At 43.0% G+C, this 21,114-nt stretch overlaps 1 protein-coding gene across 1 annotated transcript in view; it reads right to left on the bottom strand.

The window, feature by feature from the left end:
• Positions 1 to 21,114, bottom strand: part of STAC (SH3 and cysteine rich domain) — a 937,744-nt gene that overhangs the window by 169,073 nt on the left and 747,557 nt on the right. The window contains exon 7 of the mRNA XM_086964753.1: positions 3,856 to 3,929. Within this exon, the coding sequence (XP_086820879.1) occupies positions 3,856 to 3,929 (74 nt within the window). The remainder of the gene's footprint in view (positions 1 to 3,855; positions 3,930 to 21,114) is intronic.

Below are 21,114 nucleotides of genomic sequence, written 5' to 3'. Positions count from 1 at the left end.
CGCGTTTCATGCTCTAAAAGCTAATTCTAAATTACGTTAATCTTAACAAAAAATAAACTATTGTTCATATTTGAAGACCTAAAGAAAGCTTTTTATCATGTCAAGAGAACATTGCTCGGGGACATTTGAAGAGAAGAGGAGCATTTTGCCTGACATTGGCATACTGAAGATTTGGAATATAGATTAAAATGACTGTTTATGTAAAGGGAACAAGGGTGAAATGAAAAATTATTTTCTTGTTATAAAATACATTAAATGGGTTGTGTCCTTGCCGTAACCCGCTTTAATTTGTATCGAATGGAAGGGATGTAAATAAACTGGAAAATTAGGCAACGTTATTTATTTCAACCTACACGAATATTGTAATGAGAAGCAGACCATTATAAAGAAAGACATGTCAAAAGAAATCGAAACAAAGGTATACCAAGACACATTTTTTTTTAATGATATATTGACGACCACGTGGTTTGTCTTCTGCTGTATTGCCCTTGTGCCAGCCCCTAAAAGGAATAGCTAGTCCCAGTCTTCAAGGATCCAAAAATGACATTGTGTGCACGGGTGGCATTGACTGATTCACAGTCACATATGACTAGAGCTGCCCTGATTCTAGTGATCACAAAAGCTTTGCTAGCAGATTAGGAGTAATGGGTCGCCCTGGCAGGGCCGAGGTGACATATTCCTATAGGACCTGCTTCCCAAAGATAATTTAGACACAAGGGGCAAACAGATTTAATGAAGTGTTTGCAAACGGTACACCGATTTTTGCGACTTCTCTCTGATTTTGTGATGTGGCCTATGTACTCATCGATTATATCACAAAAACTCAGCAGGTCGCAGAATGACATGCCTACCGACTATCAATAAGACAGGCTGCTATCTGCAACTCCCTATTCTTGGCTCCAGACATAGGGATGGTGATCAGCAAGAAACAGCCGACCAATGTCCCCGTGTGTTCATTCCCGAATGGGAAGTTTTTATTTCTTAATCACAGCACATATTCCTTGAAGGTACTGGATCTACAATAAAGGTTCCCATTTGGGAAAACCTGAGGAGGAGCAAGCAGTGCTCCCTGCTTTTTACCCCCTAGGCCTAAGGTCACCTGACAGAATTCACAAAGGCGAAGGAGCCACAATGGCAAACCTTCCCCTTTGTGAATCAGTGTTGGTAACTTGTCTACGAATTATGTCCACAATTCTAGTTGCAACCAATTACTACATTCCATTGCAACTTATAATAAGGACGGATGCCCCTTTTACACCCATTCGTAATTACGGTTCGGAATGGATTGCATAAACCCATTATGTGAGTCGGGAAGGCTTTTCTTAGTTGAAAAATGTGTTTAGTAAACAGAAGAAAGCCATTTTACAGTCACAAACCGTATGATTTTGGCTGTTGCAGGGTTAGCAATCGCAAAATGGTTTTGTTCAACTGGCCCATAGTCCCCAAAATAAAATACCATATTTGTTAGTTGCACTGAAAGTTACTTACGCCATTTATGTTTCTGTATGTACTTAAACAGGTACACAGAGGGTTTGAAAAACACTGAAAGGCTGTGGTAACTGCTGACAAGGGTGTACATATAGCATTTCCCTTCCGCATTCTTTTACAAGTAGCAGACAGTTACCAGAGGTTCTACATCCACTTACAAGTGAGATAAGCAAAAACACACGTTTAATTAATGCTAAATTCCCAAGTACAGGGGACTAGGACTAACATTTTATTTTCCCTTTCATCACCTAAATTTATCCCTGACCACTCATGCCTGCCATCTGCATGAAATCACATTTAAAAGATACAATTGCTCTGTATGAGGGTTTACATTGCTTTGAGGGAATAACACTCCCTTAACCTCTGTTGCATTCCATATTTCCAGTGCTGACGTGAAAAAATCTTGACTTCTCTGGGGGTATAAGATGCATACGATGTATAAGATGCATAGAGGCAACACGTACTTAAACAACCATTATGAATTCAAAAGAAACTTAGGAATCGCACCCCTTTATTGTGAACTAAATGTGGGAGTACCATATTAATTATGGTTTTATATTACTTTATATGCACCTTCATCATTTTAACACATTCTCTCTTAAAATACCCCACTGATTTCTCTCTCTGACATCATTCATGTGGTATGAGTCGAGTCATCTAATTTATACCACACCAAAGTTGAAATAAGTAATTCATATTATCTCAATTTTAAGAAAGCACTGGCTACTGCAGGCGCCAAGGCTAAGCTGTCAGTTAAGATCATTGACTTCTTAGAGAACTTCCCAGACTTAGCTGAGTGTTGCGGATCAGAGTACACTATCAAAAGAATCTGTCATCGTTGTAGCAGAGGTGGAGATGAAGCAGGGGCTGCCTCGATGGTCCTTTGGCAAATGTAAGACCATCATTGAGATCAAGCTGGAGTCCTCCCTGCGGGGAGCGAAGGGGCCAGGTCTTGACATAGCTCTCACTTAGCAATAACTAGAAATGAGATGGGAATTCTGGAGCTTACTTATCTGATACACTGAGGACCTCGGTTCAGCATTCCTTCTTGCAGCTTAACTGTACTTTGACAGCAGAGGACCAGACAGAGGAGGAGCATTTTGTTGTCTTAAGGTGTTTTAGTGTGGAAGGAGAGGTGCATCATGAGAGCCCTCTTCTTTTTCACTACTCAGAGTGTGCATTGTCCCATGTCCCCCCGGAGGCTTGACGTGCATGAAGTCAGCTAGTCTGTCTCTGTGAAACGTTGTGTTGAGACATTTGCAGACTTTACATGATGATGTCCTGGTAAGCACTGTAAAAAGCATAGAAATTCTAGTACAGGGTTATTCAAAGAGCATAACCTCCACACTGTACTGATGTCCCAATTCAGAAAGCATAAGGTGGTGGCAACAGTACAGTGTGGTGGACACTTGTAGTGGAGAAGTGCACAAGGAGAAGGCTGCAGGCTTAATTTGCATAAGCCAGCTCAGCGGTTTGGGCATCTGACTGGGAGCTCGGTTGAATAACCTGCAGCTCGCATACTCCAATAGGAGTATGGCTACTTAGATGGTTAATGTACGCGCTGCAGAGAGACTATGCAACCAGCAGGTTATGGGTTCCCATCACCACAGGAGATTTGGGGAGGCATCTGCATAGATCTGCCTGTAAACTGCATGTTTAAAAGTAACTTTAGTAATTAAAATCTTCCGGCCTCGTAAATTAGGTGTGTGACAATCATTATATTGTTGCGTTTTTTTTGCCCTTACCAAATAACAAATGCAGAGTATTTAGCCTGTCTCACCTTCCCTAGTAAAGCTATTCCATCACATAAATAAATCCTCAGCTCAGGGTAGGAGTCGAGGGAGCTCTGCTTTAAAAATGATTAAATTATTCCGTAGAGTTCCTCATTACTTTGAGATGGCCCTACAAACTAGCATGGCTGTAGACATCAGCACTGAGGTCCTCCACCAGCTGGTACCATAAGCACCGCCTATGACAGCTTTTTATTGAGTAGGCCCTACTGTTAGTACACTGACAGAGAAGTGTAGGCCCAATACCTGCTACATGTGACTGTTTGCCCTATCTGATAAGCCATTTAATGAGGGTGATTAGCATGAATTCCTGCACATCGAAATTAGCATGAGGAACCTGGAGTTAAAGGGTGCTGCATTGCCTCAGTAAGATCCAGCAGCCTGCATACAGGGAGACTTTCTGCGCACTTGCAAAATATAATGAACCCAAAAATTATTTAACATCCAGCTAAAAAATAAGCAACGGGCAGAAAGAAAATACAGATTTTTGTATGCCTAGGTCTCCTGAAACAGTGCTTGATTTTAGAGTAAACTTTAAAAAAAATTCACATAGAAATTGTATTTCTTCCTTTCTTACCTGTGTTGGGGAAGGCATTCTTTTAATTTCTTCCTCTTTGGAGATTTCTGAGCCATTTTCCATGTAGCTGAACACTTGAAAGGAATTTAAATAAATGGTATTAGAAATACATGCTGATTATAAATTGAACATACACACTTGCATTCAATGCCATTTAGAGCAAGTCTAATCTCGCCTTGCTTTTATCTCTAAATAGGCAACTGAACAAATTATTGGTATATTGAACGACACAGGTTTAATTTTCTGACGTAAAGTGTTCGAACACACTTATTAATGAATGTAAATATCTTCAGAACCAGAGAAAACAAGGATTCAAGTGATACATATGGTGAGGAATGTTTCGTTACTTACCGGTAATCTTCGTCCTCCACGTCCGAGTCCTGTTCCCCCCTCCCGCTGTGGTTGTGTCTGCCTTTGTTGATTGTTGATAACAAGCATGGCGGGAGGGTGGAAGCGATTATATAATAAACATAAAAGAAATGATCTCAATTTAAAAAAGGAATGACTGCTGCAGACGCCAAGGCTAAGCTGTCAGTTAAGACCATTGACATCTTGGAGAACTTCCCAGCCTTACTGAGTGTTGCGGATCAGAGTACACTATCAAAAGAATCTACCATCTTTGTAGCAGAGGTGGAGATGAAGCAGGGGCTGCCTCGATGGGCCTTTAGCAAATGTACAACCATCATTGAGATCAAGGTGGAGTCCTCCCTACACTGAGGGTCCAGGTCTTGACATAGCTCTCACTTGGCAATAACTAGAAATGAGAAATTTTGGAGCTTACTTATCTTTGAGACTAGCCTGTCAGGAGTCAGGATTGCCTCACTTCTGTAAGGATTGGTAGGGGGAGGACATATAGGGTGGGGGGGGGGGGGTAATGGAATGCCTAGTGCTTTCAATTAGAACCAGAAAAGGTGACAGGTAGTTGGCGCCCCGTTGGAATGGTGGCTACTTGTTACTATTGAAGTCTTTCTCTGGTGGTGGGTAAGAGAACAGAGTACAGTAGGTACAATTATCCAAACCCGTTCAGCTCAGTAGGCACAGAAGCTGTTTGGTTCTTGGTTGACAGCTGTGTTTTATATCGCAGTAAAAAGGGTACACATGTAAAGTTCAGACCATAGTCAGAAGAAAAGGGATTATTCACAACCGAGCAGTATAGACATACAAGAGAACACAATGAATGTGCACGCACGCTGAAGGCCAGCAGCACAGTTCTTCCTGGTGCCTCACTATATGAAAATAGTCTTTAAAGCTACAATGTCAGACCAAAAGCCTCCCTGAGATCAGTAGTAGGACTCATGCTTAAAGGGCCTTGGTTTAGGAAAGCAAGAGTGAGACTGGAGCCCTCCTCAGATTCCGGTCTGACTTTGAAATAGCCGTCTAGAAACAGGAATCGACAATTTATTTTTCAAAGGAATCTGAATACTTAGTGTGAGAAATCTAGGTTGCAGGTCCCAGGGCAGTCAGAAGATACTAGGCCCCAAATGAAACAACCGGTGTCTTTTGCCTCTTGTTTCTTGGGCCCATTACTTCAAGGTCCCAAACAGGGAGCCCATTACACTCAAATCTGAGGGTAGCGAGGCAGAGAAGTCCACGACTTACCTATGGATTAGAGACTCAGAACGCAGCAACACAACAAACAATACTTAATAAATCACTGGCTAGTCAGTGTTTTCACTTTTAAAAAGAAAAAAAAGTACTTTATTACACACGCTACTAAACAGTGTGCACATATTAACAAAAAAATCATCATAACGGTGGGTGAAAAATACCTCTGGTGACACCCTCTAGGGCGTCACAACTGTCAGGGGACACAAACTAAAGAAAAGTCGCACAGGTTAAATTACCACCTCAATGTCCAATGGTCTTCCATGTGCTTTAGGCACCTCTAACGGTCTGCTCACCAGCAAGCTCTAGCCCCTAAAAATACAATACCACCCCTAGTACCTGGCACAACATGAGGGGTGCATTAATAAAAAAGCAGGCCCATTAGCTTTGCCAGGATCGCATCATTATAATCCACTGCAAAACCTAAACCCTTTAACTCTGAATGCATTTCAATTAATTAAAAAAAAAATATATATATATTTATATATCTATATATATCTATATCTATATATCTATATATACCTGTATAGAGCACCCTCAACACCAGCAACACTCTAAATTTGCTCACCTCAAATGTCTGGTTTTCTATCAAAGTTTTTAAGCATAGAATTAGCACAGTGCTATCCACGCCGAGCTGTAAAATGACAAAAGCCATTTACCACTCCAGGCACAATATTGCAAGGGAATTGTTTTGACTTATACTGGGTGCTCCCTTGTGTCTGGACAAAGCTAAACCTCTCTGAAGAGCTGTAATGACAGCGAAACAATTGTCAGGGGTTGCTTTTATTAATTTCAGGTTGGCTTGGATAGTATTTTACCAATCCAAAGCTGTAATATTGTGCCTGGAATGGTGAATGACTTTTGTCATTTTACAGCTCGGGGTGGATAGCACTGTGCTAATTTTTTTTTTGATTGGCTTTTTGTCGTACAACTCTAACAGCAAAAAATCAGAAAGCAAAACAAAAAGAAAGGAAAGTAACATTAAACAGTAAGTACGGCTTGGCATTTCAAGTCACAAAGTGCAAGGCTATTTCCAGTGCTATCAAGGGGTGTGCAGCGAGCCTTCAGCAGATGATAGCACAAAGACCTACTCTCAGTCTAATAGTTCAAGCCCTCAAGGGGACAGTCTAACAGCGCTAGCCTGGCACCATGCCGTCCATCTTCCAGGCGTCTTACTGGAGCAGTAGTTTGTGGCTACCGGGGGGCAACGATAGTCTGCATTCCTCATATTGTATTTCCTCAGTGTGGGGGGGAGGGGACGGGGAAGGCGGCAGTTAATCAATGTTATGGCTCAGCAGGCATGACTGCAAGGTGCCCCAGATATTCTTGGATCTGTGCATGATGGAATAGTAGCATTCCAACTGGTAATTACTGTGTGCCATATCTTTCAATCAGTCTTATATCCTGAATCGACCACAGGCACCCCACACACTTCAGACCCGTCTTTTCGCTAGCAGTAGTGCAAGTGACGCAAATCGCCTGACCCCTTGCAGTATTCCCCTCATGCATCCCAAAAGGGCTATCTTAAGTGACTAATCAAGAGTCAATGCTAACATATCTGATAGTGCACTGCACACTACCTCTCAATATTCAGCTATCACCCAGCATTGCCATGCAAGGTGCATAAACCCAGCTTCAGATGCCCCACATCGGGAACATCGTGAGTGTGCTTTGAAACTGAGAGCAAACAGTTGTTGGGGTATGATATGTTCAGTGAAGATAGTTAAAGGAAATTAGTCGCAATCTCCAGTTATTGGAGAGTTATCCCATTAAACTGCCGCAGTGCATCCAGTCCTCATCCGAAAGGGACCCCCCATATCTAAGTTCTAATGTTCTCTTGCCATGGGCGTTGGGGTCTCTGGTTGAATTGAGAACTATAAGTTAGTCATCATGTGTCGAATTGTGGGAGCAGCCAGAAACATTGATAATGTGACCAATGTCGGGTACCTCTGTGGAAAAATGGGGTAGCGTACCCTACATAGAGCAGAGATACAATAATACGTAAATATATTCATAGGGGTTGGACCGGTATTGTGGCCTACAGTCGGGCAATTTAGAAATCGGCTGTCTAGGAAGAGATCTCACAATGTAGCCAGTTCCCACGTGTATAGGTGCTGCAAATGCATGGCATTGTGCGTGAATTCTGCAGGAGGGAACTGAGTTAGGCAGGGTTTGGGAGAGTAATGTATTGTCAGCTTTAGTCACTTTCGAATCTTGATCCAAGGTAGATGTGTGTGTGTGCCAGGAAGCTGTCTTAGCCCGGGAGGTAGAGGGAGGGAGACAGAGGGAGAAGGAGGGAGGGAAAGGGAGGGTGACAGAGGGAGAGGGAGGGAGGGAAAAGGAGGGAGAGGGATTCGATCTTCCTCACATTCCAGTCCATCTTTTTTTTGCTTTGTGCCCACTGACAAACTAGTGCAAATGAACCATGGCCTCAACCAAGGGACAATTCAGCCCAAACGTAGACCTCACCCCATCTGCAGGGAACGCAAACAAATCTAAACGTGTTTTCTCTTGGTGGGCCTCCCAATGTAAGTGCAGTTTATGCCATGCCACGGGAGCAGTGGCACCAACGCATGAGCCATCAGGTACAATCCCCATATCTGGCTTATACCCGTAGCATTGCAGGCTCCTCACTTAGAAACAAAAGAGGTGATTGATAAATTGCTTGCATTTATCTCCCCCCTGGAGGAGCCCACACTATTGTGCCTCTTGCTCAGTGCGCCACTGCGACACATTTCTGCCCCAGAATATTGTGCCTTTTGTTCAGTCCACCACTGGGGACACACTTTGGGACCAGACTATTTTGCCTTTGCTCAGTGCGCCACTACGGACACATTTAGATCCCAGACTATTGTGCCTTTTGGTCAGTGCGCCACTAAAGACACATTTCAGGCCCAGACTACTGTGCCTTTTGCTCAGTGTGCCACTACAGACACATTGGTCATAGAAGAAGTCCAAACCAAACTGCAGGACCACGCCTCCACTAAACTGGAGCACAACCTCAGTTTTTGGTTTTGTTGAATAGAGTACTGACACATCTTTCTGTATCCTGTGCCCTCCAAAGGTGAGAAAACATGGATGGGGTTATTTCCCAAGGAGTTTTTTGGCAATGCACTGTGTGGAATGCAGACTGGTTTGGCTGACTCTCTTTGACCCAGCTATAAAAGTAAAGAAAAAATAAATAAAGGCCTTTCAGGTTTAGCCCTACTTCATGTACGGACACTATACATTGCAGTTTCTGACTTACTACAATGCAAGGGATTAATTCACCTCCATTTCTATTTCTTGTAGTCCTTTCCAGAGTATAATTTAAAGAATATCTTCCACACAAGCTCTTCGAAAAAACAGTATACCAAAACACATGTGAAAGAAAAAATGAAGAAAAATACCAGCATGAAGCGGAAGTGCCATATTCCAAAACCCTACAACTAGAAGAACTCTTTCCAACGGATACAGTTCCACTTAACAGAAGAAGGGTCATCAACCTCCTTCACTACATAAAGCCTCTGAAATCCTTGAACAGTAATGAAATAGATTTAGTAAATTTCCCGAAACAAGACAATAACAAAATAGTAACAGTAACCTTCTGGTCATCTGTTCTTCCCGGGATCATACTTAATGAAAAAGAGACATTACATAAACATGGATACAACGTCATCGAAAGAGTGGACCCAAAAGAAAAGAAAATCCCTTCATGGTATGACGACCAAATACGATCAATCTCTAATTCTCAATATAAAAATCGTCTAAGAACCACTGACGTGACTGGAGTGACGAACTCTGGAACTAACCACTTAGGGAAAGACATTCTATAAAATACAGGTGGAAAATGGTGAAAGGGCGGTATGGCATCAAGACCCAAAAGAAAAGGAATATAGCGAATGTATAAAGTCGTGGTCATGGGTATCTGAGACCTTGAATAGTAATACATTTTCCACACGCCCAGGACAATCTGTTTAACAACGGTCTAAAAATAATATCGTGGAACATGGCAGGAAAAACTAAGAACAAAATGTTGGAAGTCACAAGTAATCATCCAGATATCTTGATGCTGCAAGAAACCTGGGCTACTGAACCATTTTTCCAGAAAAGTTATTATGTTTACGATCACCCAGCTAAAGCCACCAACCGGGGCCACGCAAAAGGTGGTTTGGCCATTCTATTGAAGGAAGAGTATATGTGGGTTCAGGAAGTTGTTCAGACCAAATCAGACAACCTGCAATGCATCAAGGTTTTCTTAAAAATACACAATGCAGCATCTAAAAAGGCAATCTTGCTTTTCAATGTATATGCCCCTCCTGGTAAGAAACAAGACATTACTTTTTTGGATATCATGGAAACCATTATACAGATAGTAGAAGACCAATTCCACATTCCATTTATAATGGCAGGTGATCTAAATGGCAAAATTTCTAATTCTGAAATTATCAAATGGGTCCAATTATACAAAGAGGAATTTGTAGAATTTTCAACCCCACAATTCCCTAAAGGTATAAAAACCGATAAAAGAGGCAAACTAATAATATCAACATTACCTAATCTAAATGGAGTAATCCTAAATGGCAATATAGAAGGTGACATTCCGGCATCATACACCAGACGGGGTAACGGAAGCTGTTCTATCATTGATTACATCATCTGCAGTATGAATCTACTGGAAACTGCTACATACTTACAAGTAAAGTTTAGTCTAGAGAGTGATCATGCTTTAATGAATCTAACTACTGAATGGATGCCTCAAACATCATCTGATAGTTGGATAATTTTTCATAGAAGTTCTGCCTTGATAAAAAGTGAACAGAGACGAATTTTCTGGAGCTCTAAAACTCTGGACAGAATTTCTACATCGATTGAGCATACTCAACTCCTAGCGAAAACTAACTCCGAAGATCCAATAGAAAATTTCGAAAATATAATTATGGAGCTCAAAAATTTTCTACTAGATAAGCTACATCGTGCTACTTCAGGAGATAATAGGTGGAATAATCAAAATCACAATAAAAATAAAACCCAAAATTCTATCACGAAGAAAAAATTGAACAAACTTGTACGTGCCCAATACATGAACTTTTCCCCGTCTATTGAGAAAGAAATCAATAAACTAAAAAACAAACTGAGAAGAGAGAAGCAAAGAAATAAGAAAGCAATACAAGATCGTAACTGGGTTGACATCCAAATAGCTGCAAAAGAATATAATCAACGCAAATACTGGTCTCTCATAGCCAAAATAACAGGCACAAAAAAGAAACTTCAAACAATACCTGTTCCACCGAAGGATTGGGAAACTTATCTGACTGACCTGTACAAAGCAAACCTGATCAGCTCTGATGGAAAAAGTCCAGACAAAAATGAGGAAAAAGATAATTCACAAATATTCAAAATTACAGCAACCTCAGTGGAATGGAACATCCGAAAAGCAAGAAAAACAGGTGCCTCTTGCCCAGACCAGATACCAATAAAGATTTTTCAAGCAAACTCAAAGGAGTGGAGCCAGTTGTTATCGATCCTATTCAACCATATTTTCAAAACTGGACAAATCCAAAAATCCTGGCAGGGGAGTATTATTATCCCAATACACAAAAAGGGGAGCAAGATAATTGCAGGGAATTATCGACAAATTGCACTAATGGATGCTGTAGGAAAAATCTTTGCAGCAGAGGTTTTACAACGACTAAAGGATTGGGCTTTTTCGCTGGATATAATTCCTATGTTCCAAGCTGGTTTCAGGCCGAAACATTCTGTTACAGATAATATTGCTATCATCCAGACAATATTAGACAAATATGTAATGGGAAAATCACAGGCAGTATACGCAGCCTTCATAGACTACTCGACGGCGTTCGACCGTGTTGACCGACCAACTCTATGGCACAAACTCAGGCGACTTGGAATCCCAGAACAACTTCTCCAAACCATAGTAAATCTCCACACCAGCACCTGGTGCCAAGTACAAATGGGGCAAGAAAAAGGTTTAACGAAAAGGATAAAGACAGCTAATGGTCTAAAGCAAGGGTGTCTCCTGGCCCGATACTATTCTCCTTATACCTGAGCGACTTGCCCAAACAGTTACAGCAGGGCTCAAGTCTACCCCCAAAAATCGCCAAGACCAGCATACATACACTACTCTATGCTGACGATATAGTGATGCTCGATCTTACTCCCTTCGGCTTGCAAAAATCACTGGACATTCTATACAATTACTCAAAAGCAAACTTTTTAATCCCAAACTTAAAGAAAACAAAAATTGTGGCCTTCTCGGGGAAAAAATCAAGTGCTAAGTACAGTTGGAGCCTAGGAGGAGAAAAAATAGAAATAGTTAACGAATATCCTTATCTCGGCAGGATCCTCTCCAAGAACACATCTAATGTAAAACAGATAGAAAACTTAATGAGGAAATCTGAAGTACACGCTGAGGCCCTCTTAAGACTTTATCGTTCTACTGGGAACAGGCACTTTTCCTCTCTGCTAAAAATATATAAAGTAAAAATTCCCCCTGTGCTATCATACGCAACAGAGTATATTCCAATAAAGCAGTGGACCTTTATGGATCGTAAAGAGGGAAAAATCTTAAAAAGAATAATGAAGGTATCTGACTCTATACCAGTTCAAGCTCTGCGGCTAGAATTCTCCATTACTAGCTCCTACGCCACAGCGGTAGCCAATGTAATTAGATGGACTTACAATCTTCTCCATGCAAAGGAGGGCACCTTAAGATTCCTACTGAAAAAAGAAACATTCGATGATGAAGCAAAAAATCAGACTTTTTTAAACAACATGACAGCTATATTCAAAATGGCAAAAATTAGCCCGGACATCTTGCTTACTTGGTCAGCAGCTCAAATAAAACTTTTTTAAAAATGTTTCACCCCGAAGCTAAGCTATGAACTAGACTACGAACATTGTAAAAAATTGTCAACATATAAATCCTATGTTGACTCACTGGAATACCAACACACTCACCCATACATCGGGTTTTCTTTGACCCATGGCGCAAGGAGGGCAGTCACCATGTTAAGATTGGGCATTCTGCCCGTATTAACCTATACTGTAAGATGGTTGCCAGGAGGATCGTCGCTATGTCCCTTGTGTGAAGGGGGTGACCAAAACATTGAACATTTGCTGTTTGTATGTCCTAGTTCAAAAGTAACTATAGCACGCACAAGATACCTTGCCCCTATTTATCGCACCTGTAGAATTACACGAGTGAGTGAACTACTAGAGTTGTGTAAACATCCACCAAATGAATTTGTTTGCTACAATTTCTATAATTTTTTTTAATCTTTTCTACCATTGTATTGATTAATGTGAAATTATTTTTTATTTCTGTAAAACTGATGGGGCCATGCCTGGATTATTTACACATCCGAGGTGATCGGACCTGCTAAAGATGGGTACAGCATACACATGCTCTTCCTGGCATACAAGAATGTCACTCACATTTGTTGGGCATATCTGGCACAATATGGCCATTTCTGGCGTTATGGTGTCCATCTCTGGAATATTTCTTAGCTTGGTATAATAGGACCATCGCACGTACCTTAAAAGGGTCTCGGATCGTCTGCTCTAATGCTCTGGACTTACACCCTAAATCCTGCCTTTGGTATTATTCTGCTTTTCTACTCACTTGCTCCCCTCTCAGTTGTCTATGGTTCAAATATTATATTTCCCTTTGTTGTCCCTTATGTTCATAACCTTTTTGTTTGATATGCATATTTGATTTGCTTGGGTTGGTATTCCTTTGATGACTGTACTGCAACTATTACCTTCCTCTCCCTCAAATTGTAAAGCGCTCTGATATCCTTCGGGATCATGTTTGCGTTATATAAAACTTTATAAATAAATAAATAAAAAGGGAGATAGGGAGAGGGAGACAGAGAAAGGGAGACAGAGAAAGGGAGAGGGAGGGAGACAGAGGGAGGGAGACAGATTGTGATAGACAGAGGGAGCTAGACAGAGGGAGGGAGACGGACAGAGGGAGACAGAGGGAGACAGACAGAGGGAGGAGGGAGACAGAAGAAGAGAGTCAGGGGGAGACAGAGGAAGGAAGTCAGGGGAGACAGAGGAAGCGAGAGAGAGACAGAGAGAGACAGACAGAGGGAGACAGACAGAGGGAGACAGAGGGAGGGAGACAGACAGAGGGAGACAGAGTGAGGGATACAGAGTGAGATAGACAGAGTGAGGGAGACAGAGTGAGGGAGACAGAGGGAAGGAGAGAAAGGGAGACAGAGTGAGGGAGAGGGAAGGAGACAGAGGGAGACATTGTGAGGGAGAGGGAAGGAGACAGAGGGAGACATTGTGAGGGAGAGGGAAAGAGAGAGAGAGGGAGACAGTGAGGGAGCGGGAAGGAGAGAGAGGGAGACAGAGTGAGGGAGAGGGAAGGAGAGAGAGGGAGACAGATTGAGGGAGAGGGAAGAAGAGTGAGGGAGACAGACTGGGGGAGACAGAGTGAGGGAAAGGTAAGGAGAGAGAGGGAGACAGAGTCAGGGAGAGGGAATGAGATAGAGGGAGACAGAGTGAGGGAGAGGGAGTGAGATGTGTGTATGCCGGGTCTGGTGGCTCAGTGGACGAAGGCATCCGCTGCAGGGACCTGTGAGCAGCCTCATGGTCACAGTTTTTTTTGTTGCTCTAGCCCCACCCCATCCCACACTGACTCCACCCCCACCGGTGCAGCCCTCGGACACAAACCACACTGTAAATTTGGCCCCCGAGAGAAAGTTTGTGAGTACCCATGGGTTATTTAGTCCTCTGACATTCCAGGCTAGCAGTCAGAGAGGAAGGGAGTCAGTCAACCTGTACATCTATGTAGATGATTGTAAAGCACCATAAAATCGCAGTGGAAACCCTCTCTCTGGCATATGTGCTCAGGTCGCTGAGTTGCAAGCTGAAGTTCCATATACCCTAAAGGCACAGCTGTTCGTTATCAAGGTTTGTGCCAGCTGTATGGTATCCCCATCCCCCTCTCACACCAGCTCCCCAACCTGCAAGTGAAAGAACCCAGCATACAACAAACAACTTTCTACAACAATAACAACCAAAAAGTAAAAGTAGCCCAATGATAGCTTCTACAATCAAATTCATGCTCACCTGTAGGGGAGTCCAGAGTGCCGGCCTATCAACACCACCACAGTGGGAGTGCCTCCCGGTCAATATATGGGTCTTGAGAGGTAGGGGCAGTTATCTAAAGTGCCCGAGGTTACCCTTGACTGACAGAATGGGCTTATTCAGTCCGATGCTGTGTCACGGTCTCTGAAGCATTGATATCTAAATGTGTGTCTCTGTCTTCACGCTCCGATGTCTGCACTCCCTTACTCGACTTCCCACTCTGATCCTTTAAGGGCTTCTTGACGAATGTCTCAGCTTTCTGAGTCAATGCAAAAAGGTGGGATTATCCACAGTGCGTGATTTTCAGGCGCACAGGGTACAGCATTGCGTATTGTAGTCCAGCCAGGCGTAGTTTACCTTTTAAGGGTATATGTTCAAGGGGTGCCTCATGCACCATGAAGGTAAAGTCTGGGAAGATCAGGATCTTCAAACCTCCATATGTGAGGTCCTGCTTTTCTTTGGCCAATCTCAGGCCAATGCCCCGGTCTCGATAATTGACCTGTGTGACCTTTCAATCACAGAGAAAGGAGAAAGTGGTCAGATGCTAGGAGTGTTTTGAGTAGAGACTCAATATAATCCACCACTTTTCCTACGGCTGTTGACTCAGTGAGGCTCACAATGCGCAAATTGTTGCAGTGCGACCTGGCCACTATGTCTTCATTCTTCGCTTTTATGACACTGAGCACCCTCTCAATGTCTAGGAGTTTCTCATTGTGCCCAGTAGTATCATCTCCCAGCAGTGAAATGTGGTTCCCCACAATGACAATGTATTTTTCTTGCTTGTCTAGTGCATTAGCTTATCAACCCTGGCGGTGAGGGTATCTATTTTGGTGTGTCTGTACCAAACCTTTGCTGGATATATAGTATCAGGGTATGCACATTCAGGTCAGGCTTTGCTGAGGGGTCGCAAGATGTGGACGCCTCAGAGGTATGCTGTGATCTAGCTACCCTCTTGGTCTCAAATTGCAGATTGGCCTGTAAACCCTCAGACTTCCCTCATCGTGGGCATCAAGTCTCCAAGGGACTCTCATCATCAAATGTCTCACTTCACCCTGCGGCTAACCTCGAAGTATCTTGCAATCAACAGTTTTCTCTCTAGGAGCCTGCACACCACTGCATTACCCAAATCCGGAACAGCTGAGTCTTGTGCCTCAAGTGTCCTACAGGAGCCCTGGAGAATGTTCACTGCCCCACATTCAACGCCAGGGGGCCCTGGCAGGGACCCCGCAAGTATTAGGGCCAGGCTTTATATCCACATCTATAGTCAGCACCGCAGCGAGTGCACAGGTGCCCGGGCACAGCTCCCATGGAGGCCCACAGGCCTAGGCCCCTCTCTGCTCTGGCCACATCCTCCAGCACTGCCACAGCACCTCGCGGTTCGGAGGTCACACGCAAACCGGCCCCCACCAAAAGCAAATAGTATGGGGATGTTGGTCGGGCCCTGCTGCTAGGCCAATCCATGGCACCAAGGGTGCCAGGTGCCATTGCCCCACTGAGGTGGCAAACATATGTTCCTATGAGGCTCTGCGGGGGCCCATACCTGTGCATACCAGTCGGCTCCACTCCCATCAGGCCAACTGTCAAGTACTGCCACAGGAGCCAGCTGTTATTTTTCTCCCACCTCTCTTCACCTGCATATGTGAGGGAGCAGCTAGTCTGCTCTCCCACTTCCTTGTAGGAGAGCGAAATTGCATGGGCACTGAATGAGGGAGCCCCAAATCCCAGGCCACCAGGGTCAATATCAATATGCTCAGTATACCCTGATTCCCTGGGGACACTGTCCCTCTCTGGGGTTATATTGAAAGTTGAGCGTCATACGCTGCTGGCAATTTGATCCTCCAGGGCACTGGGCCTCCTCGAATGCTAATTGATTTACTGAACAGTGTTACACCAATCACCAGGACTGTTTGTTTTCAGCTTCCTAGGCTCTACATTTTCCTGAGATTTTAGGAGTTCTATTTTTAGCTTACTAAGTCTTCATTGAGGAAGAATCTTAAGGACTTTCCTTCCTGTGCCTTCTGCTCCACGTCGTCTCTTGGCCTGGTGTCTTCTAGCAGCAGCACCCAGCGATCCTCAAGGCAGACAATACCTCCTGCCTACACTGCCAGGTCCCATATCCTCCAAAAAACTTGCTGGGCTCCTAGGTGTCTTGCAGCTGCCTGGGATACCTCTTTCCAGTGCATTTCAAGACAGATCGGGTTCCCAGAATTTCACAGGGATCCCTCTCCTCCTGGCCCCTCACAAAGTTCACACACTAAAAGCTCCTAGAGCAGTAGCGAGGCCAGACCCTGAAGTCAGGGTCCAACTAATTCCCAGAATGTAGAAGAATGGAAACCTCTCAAGGCAGGAGTTCATTGACTCAAGTCCATCCAGTCCCATCTGCAGTTTTGTCTTCTTTCTAGGGTTTTCGCTAGTGCATGGGCTTAAACATAGAAAATTCTACAAGATAAGCATCTCCGCCTAGTCCGGAGATGCCAAATCACACTTCTATTTCTTTACACTGCAAGTTGAATAACTTTAAAGATGGCAAAATCAAGTAGTTGCATGCAGGAGCTCTCCCCAGGGCTTTGCTGTGCCCTTTACTAACACTGCAAAACTGGTACCTTCCAGTCAAGACTTTGAAGGGAATCCATGTTGTGACTCCTGCCAGAGTCTGTCTGTTTCCCTTTCACCCTTATGGTAAGGCGTGGAGTGTCAGTTAATCAAGCTTAATTCCTTTAACATGGGCCTAATATTTAGAAGCTTTGATCTACCTGCTGGCTAGAAGAGTAATGAAATTAGTCCCTCACTGTAGCTCAAAACCTTAAGCTCATTAAGGGCTGATTCAGAAAAAATATTGCAAAAACTAAAGCATGTGAAGGCGCACAAATATAATATTTTTATTTATTTTCAGGACCTTTTTTAAGCAGGGAAAGTTACATCAAACATCTCTCTATTTGGATCAAAATGAATATTTCTGTCAGGTTTCATCTACCAACTAGATAAAGTAAAGCACCACAGACAAACACTCTAGTCATAACGAAATTTCCATACTTCTTTTAAGATGCCCCATTGAAATTAAAAAGCCTGCCCAGTCCATTATCAATTGATTCAAGTACCCATCTGCGACATGCGAGCTGTGCATAGAAATCGGGTTCAGGTTTGACAGTAAACCTAGGGGCATATTAGCAAAAACCTCGTTAAAATTATCGCCGTTTTATCCCTTGAGAATTCCAATAGAAGCCCAGGTTCTGGTCGAACCTGGGCTTCTATTGGAATTCTCAAAGGCCTATTATCAAGCCCCTTATCGCCGCTTTAGCTGCAGTTTCCTGTCGATAAAAGCGGCGATACTGTATCGCCCTTTCTTGATAATATGGGCCCAAGTCTCTCAGCCTGCTCACTTGGGAGCACGCATCACGTGTAACCAGTGCAGTGCTGCTTACCCAAGCTGCTCAGCGGCAGGCTTTATTTTAAAAGACAGGAATAGCGAGTTTAACTCAATACTATTTCATTAGAAGTTTACAATGAGTGACACTAAATTGGTGAGACTCACCCACGACAGAGATCCAAAAACGAGGTGGTCTAAAATCAAAAACATCTAGGAGGGGGTTTTAAATAGGTCAGAACCCACTTGTTCACTCGGGCAAATGCATTAATGACAGTAACTTTTTTTTTTGTACATATGATATCGTTTTTTTATGCAAAGAAGGTGCCATTCCTAAGAGTAGCCCTAGAGAGGCAAAGTGTGCGATAAATATATTGGGAACACTAACCATAGAACCCATGACACCACATAAGGCACCCTTTTCCCTGTCAAATTTTTACCGCAGCGTTTAAGAATGCATTCTGGTTCTTACATCATGTGTAATATACTCTGTTACAGACATCCTTTCCATCCTGAAACCATCCACTCTTTCATCTTTTTCTGATTCCTGCCTCTTAGTATGAGTTTTGTCCCGTTTTCCTTGGAAGGCATTTACATTGGTGGAACTCATTTTATAATCCCTTATTGTTTTTTTTCGAAATTTTATTTAAACTGGGGTTCTAGGTACAGAGATTACAGAGATGTCCTATTCATGTACAGTGAAACTTCAAGCAAAATTTCAGTTTGGGTTTATCCCCTGTTAGTTTGCAGTTATTTACAAGGCCGAACAAATGTCTTTTCAAAATCTTCCATTGCATCCCATGAGTTACAAGTCATGTCACAAAAAGGATACATTTTGAAAAAAAAAGAGTGCAAATACTCCTCATTTTGAATCATCCATTTCTCCTCTAGAGAAGGCTTCTCCAGCGAGTAGCTCGTGAGCTAGCAGGAGCCAGTGGCAGATGCCATGTACTGAGAGTGGTGGGGTGGGGGAGGAGGAAGGAAGGGGGTCAGGGGGCACACAAAAAAAGAAATAATAAAAATAAAACACTTACCTTGAGGCGCGACGTAAAGTCCTCCTCCACCGGTCGACTCTTTTCTGCGGGACCCACCTAACTCCCCTAACCAATCCTGGTGCTGCTCTCACCAGAGTGAGAGCAGCACCAGGGTTGGTTGGAACGGCCTCACTTAGCGCTCTCAAGAGCAGCTGAGTTAGAGAAGTCTAAAATGCGCATCTCTGGATGGCTGTCGCAAGACATTCGTCCTAGAGATATGCGTATTTTAAAGCGCACATCTCCCTGCTGCCACTTGGCCGCACTGGCCCTGCCCCATCCTGTCCCTCAGTTCAGGACGGGTCAGTTGCTGAAAAATTAAATGGTAATAAATAAACGTTATTACCATTTTATTTTTAATCTCTGGCTTGTGATGCGACACTCCTCCGTTCAAACGGAGGAGCCACCACTGCCAGTAACTCTTCAGCTACCGAAAAGTAGCTCTTCTCTGCTGAGCCCAAGCTGCTAATTTAGAAGCCTTTGATTGGCTGCATCAATATATATGCAGCAACATTGAAAACTTTGTGTTACAGACGAAAATGTATTTATTTTCGGAAATCATAATTTTATGTTTGGAGACAAATTACAGAATTTGAAAAATATATTTAAAGCTGATTGTTGAGTGCTAAATCATGCAGCATTCAGGACACTTGTTACTAAAATGTACACTTTTTTACATTACTGCAGGCAACAGTGCCTTATGTATTAAGGTGATCACTGCTGGTAATCTTGCATGAGGTGCCACTATTTTAATGATATCTAATGGGGTCACTATTACAAAGTCTATATTATTAGTAGCTCGGGTTGATTTTAATTGAACATAAGTAGCTCTCATCACAGAAAAGGTTGGAGATCCCTGACCTAGAGAATTCTGATGGGGAGCTGGATTGAGATATTCCAGATCTGTGTAGTATTTTAGATTAATACCCGGGGCTTGTTCTATGGTGCCCCTAGTTTTTCACGCATGCGCGAATGGGTGACCATATTTTCTCAGACTTATCTATTCCATAATGAGTGATCACTATTCATTTTCCATAGCACTTATCATCCCCTTCTTCCTTGCCTGTGACTTGTGGCAAGCATTATGGACCCTGATGAGTAAAGACCTTGTCTCCAAAACTATCTGTCCTGGAACTGCTACCCATGGTGAAGCCCATCACAAGCGAGGCTTATGGTGGAGGTAGAAGGTCCCAGAACACCTTGAGTGCACTGCCTGATTGGCTGCAGTGACATGAAAGGGCCTGTATTAAGATTTGACATAGTTACCTGAAAGCGAAAGATGTGCTAACTGACCCAGTGGGCCACACATGCAGGTAGAAAACCGGTTGAGCGACAAGGCAATTGATATGTTGCTTTTTAAAAAGAAACTCCCACTTTTGGGTATTCTTGAGGCACAAAACGATTTGCTGATCGGGCACATCAAATATAGTGCATGCTTAGCATAACTTCACAGCCTTCAATAGAGCAGACATGGCTTCAATGAAGGCACAGAGATCCCTGCCTGCCTGGCAAGAATATCCAGGTATGCTGGGTGGCATTCCACCTGAAGATGTAGGTGGTACCCTCAACAACCTGGTGGCCCGGCAAATTGCCTGCCATACTTTAGATGATGCAGTTTTCAATAGATTGATTGATATAGTTTTGTTGGGTGGTTTGGAGCCTGCCTGATTTGCTTTTTGAAATAGCAAGGCTTGATGAAGAAATAGATGCTTGAGGATTTTTATCTAAAAGGATTGACAGCTTGCTAAAAGATATATTTAGCTTCCACCACATTTTCTTTAGCTCTGCTGGTTCTTTTTATTATATTGATATTTTGAGTGCAGCTGGGGGCTGGTAGTTTTTCATTGGTGGATCAAAGCATGGAAGGGGCAGTTTGTCAATATGTTTATTATTAATCGTGTTGTAATAGTTTTAAAATCTTCCGGGGGATTAGGAAAGATTCAGGATGTTTTAGAAGCTTTGAAACTGTAATGAGCATTGAAATTATCCTTGGGAGCATTATTAGAGTAGTGGTACATCATTGATGTATTGAGTTCATGTGGGTGTTCAGGGAAGGTAGTGTCCTGCGATTGCCAGTAGAAAGCCTGTATTGTTTTCTTAATTGGTTTGGATTGCTACAGAGTGAAATTCAAAGGAAAAGAAGGATAGAGACTTTGT

This window comes from Lissotriton vulgaris, chromosome 4_1 (genome assembly GCF_964263255.1).
Source record: "Lissotriton vulgaris chromosome 4_1, aLisVul1.2, whole genome shotgun sequence".
NCBI lineage: Eukaryota > Metazoa > Chordata > Amphibia > Caudata > Salamandridae > Lissotriton > Lissotriton vulgaris.
The sequence above is the reverse complement of the archived record's forward strand: the minus strand, read 5'-3'. Positions and strand labels throughout refer to the sequence as shown.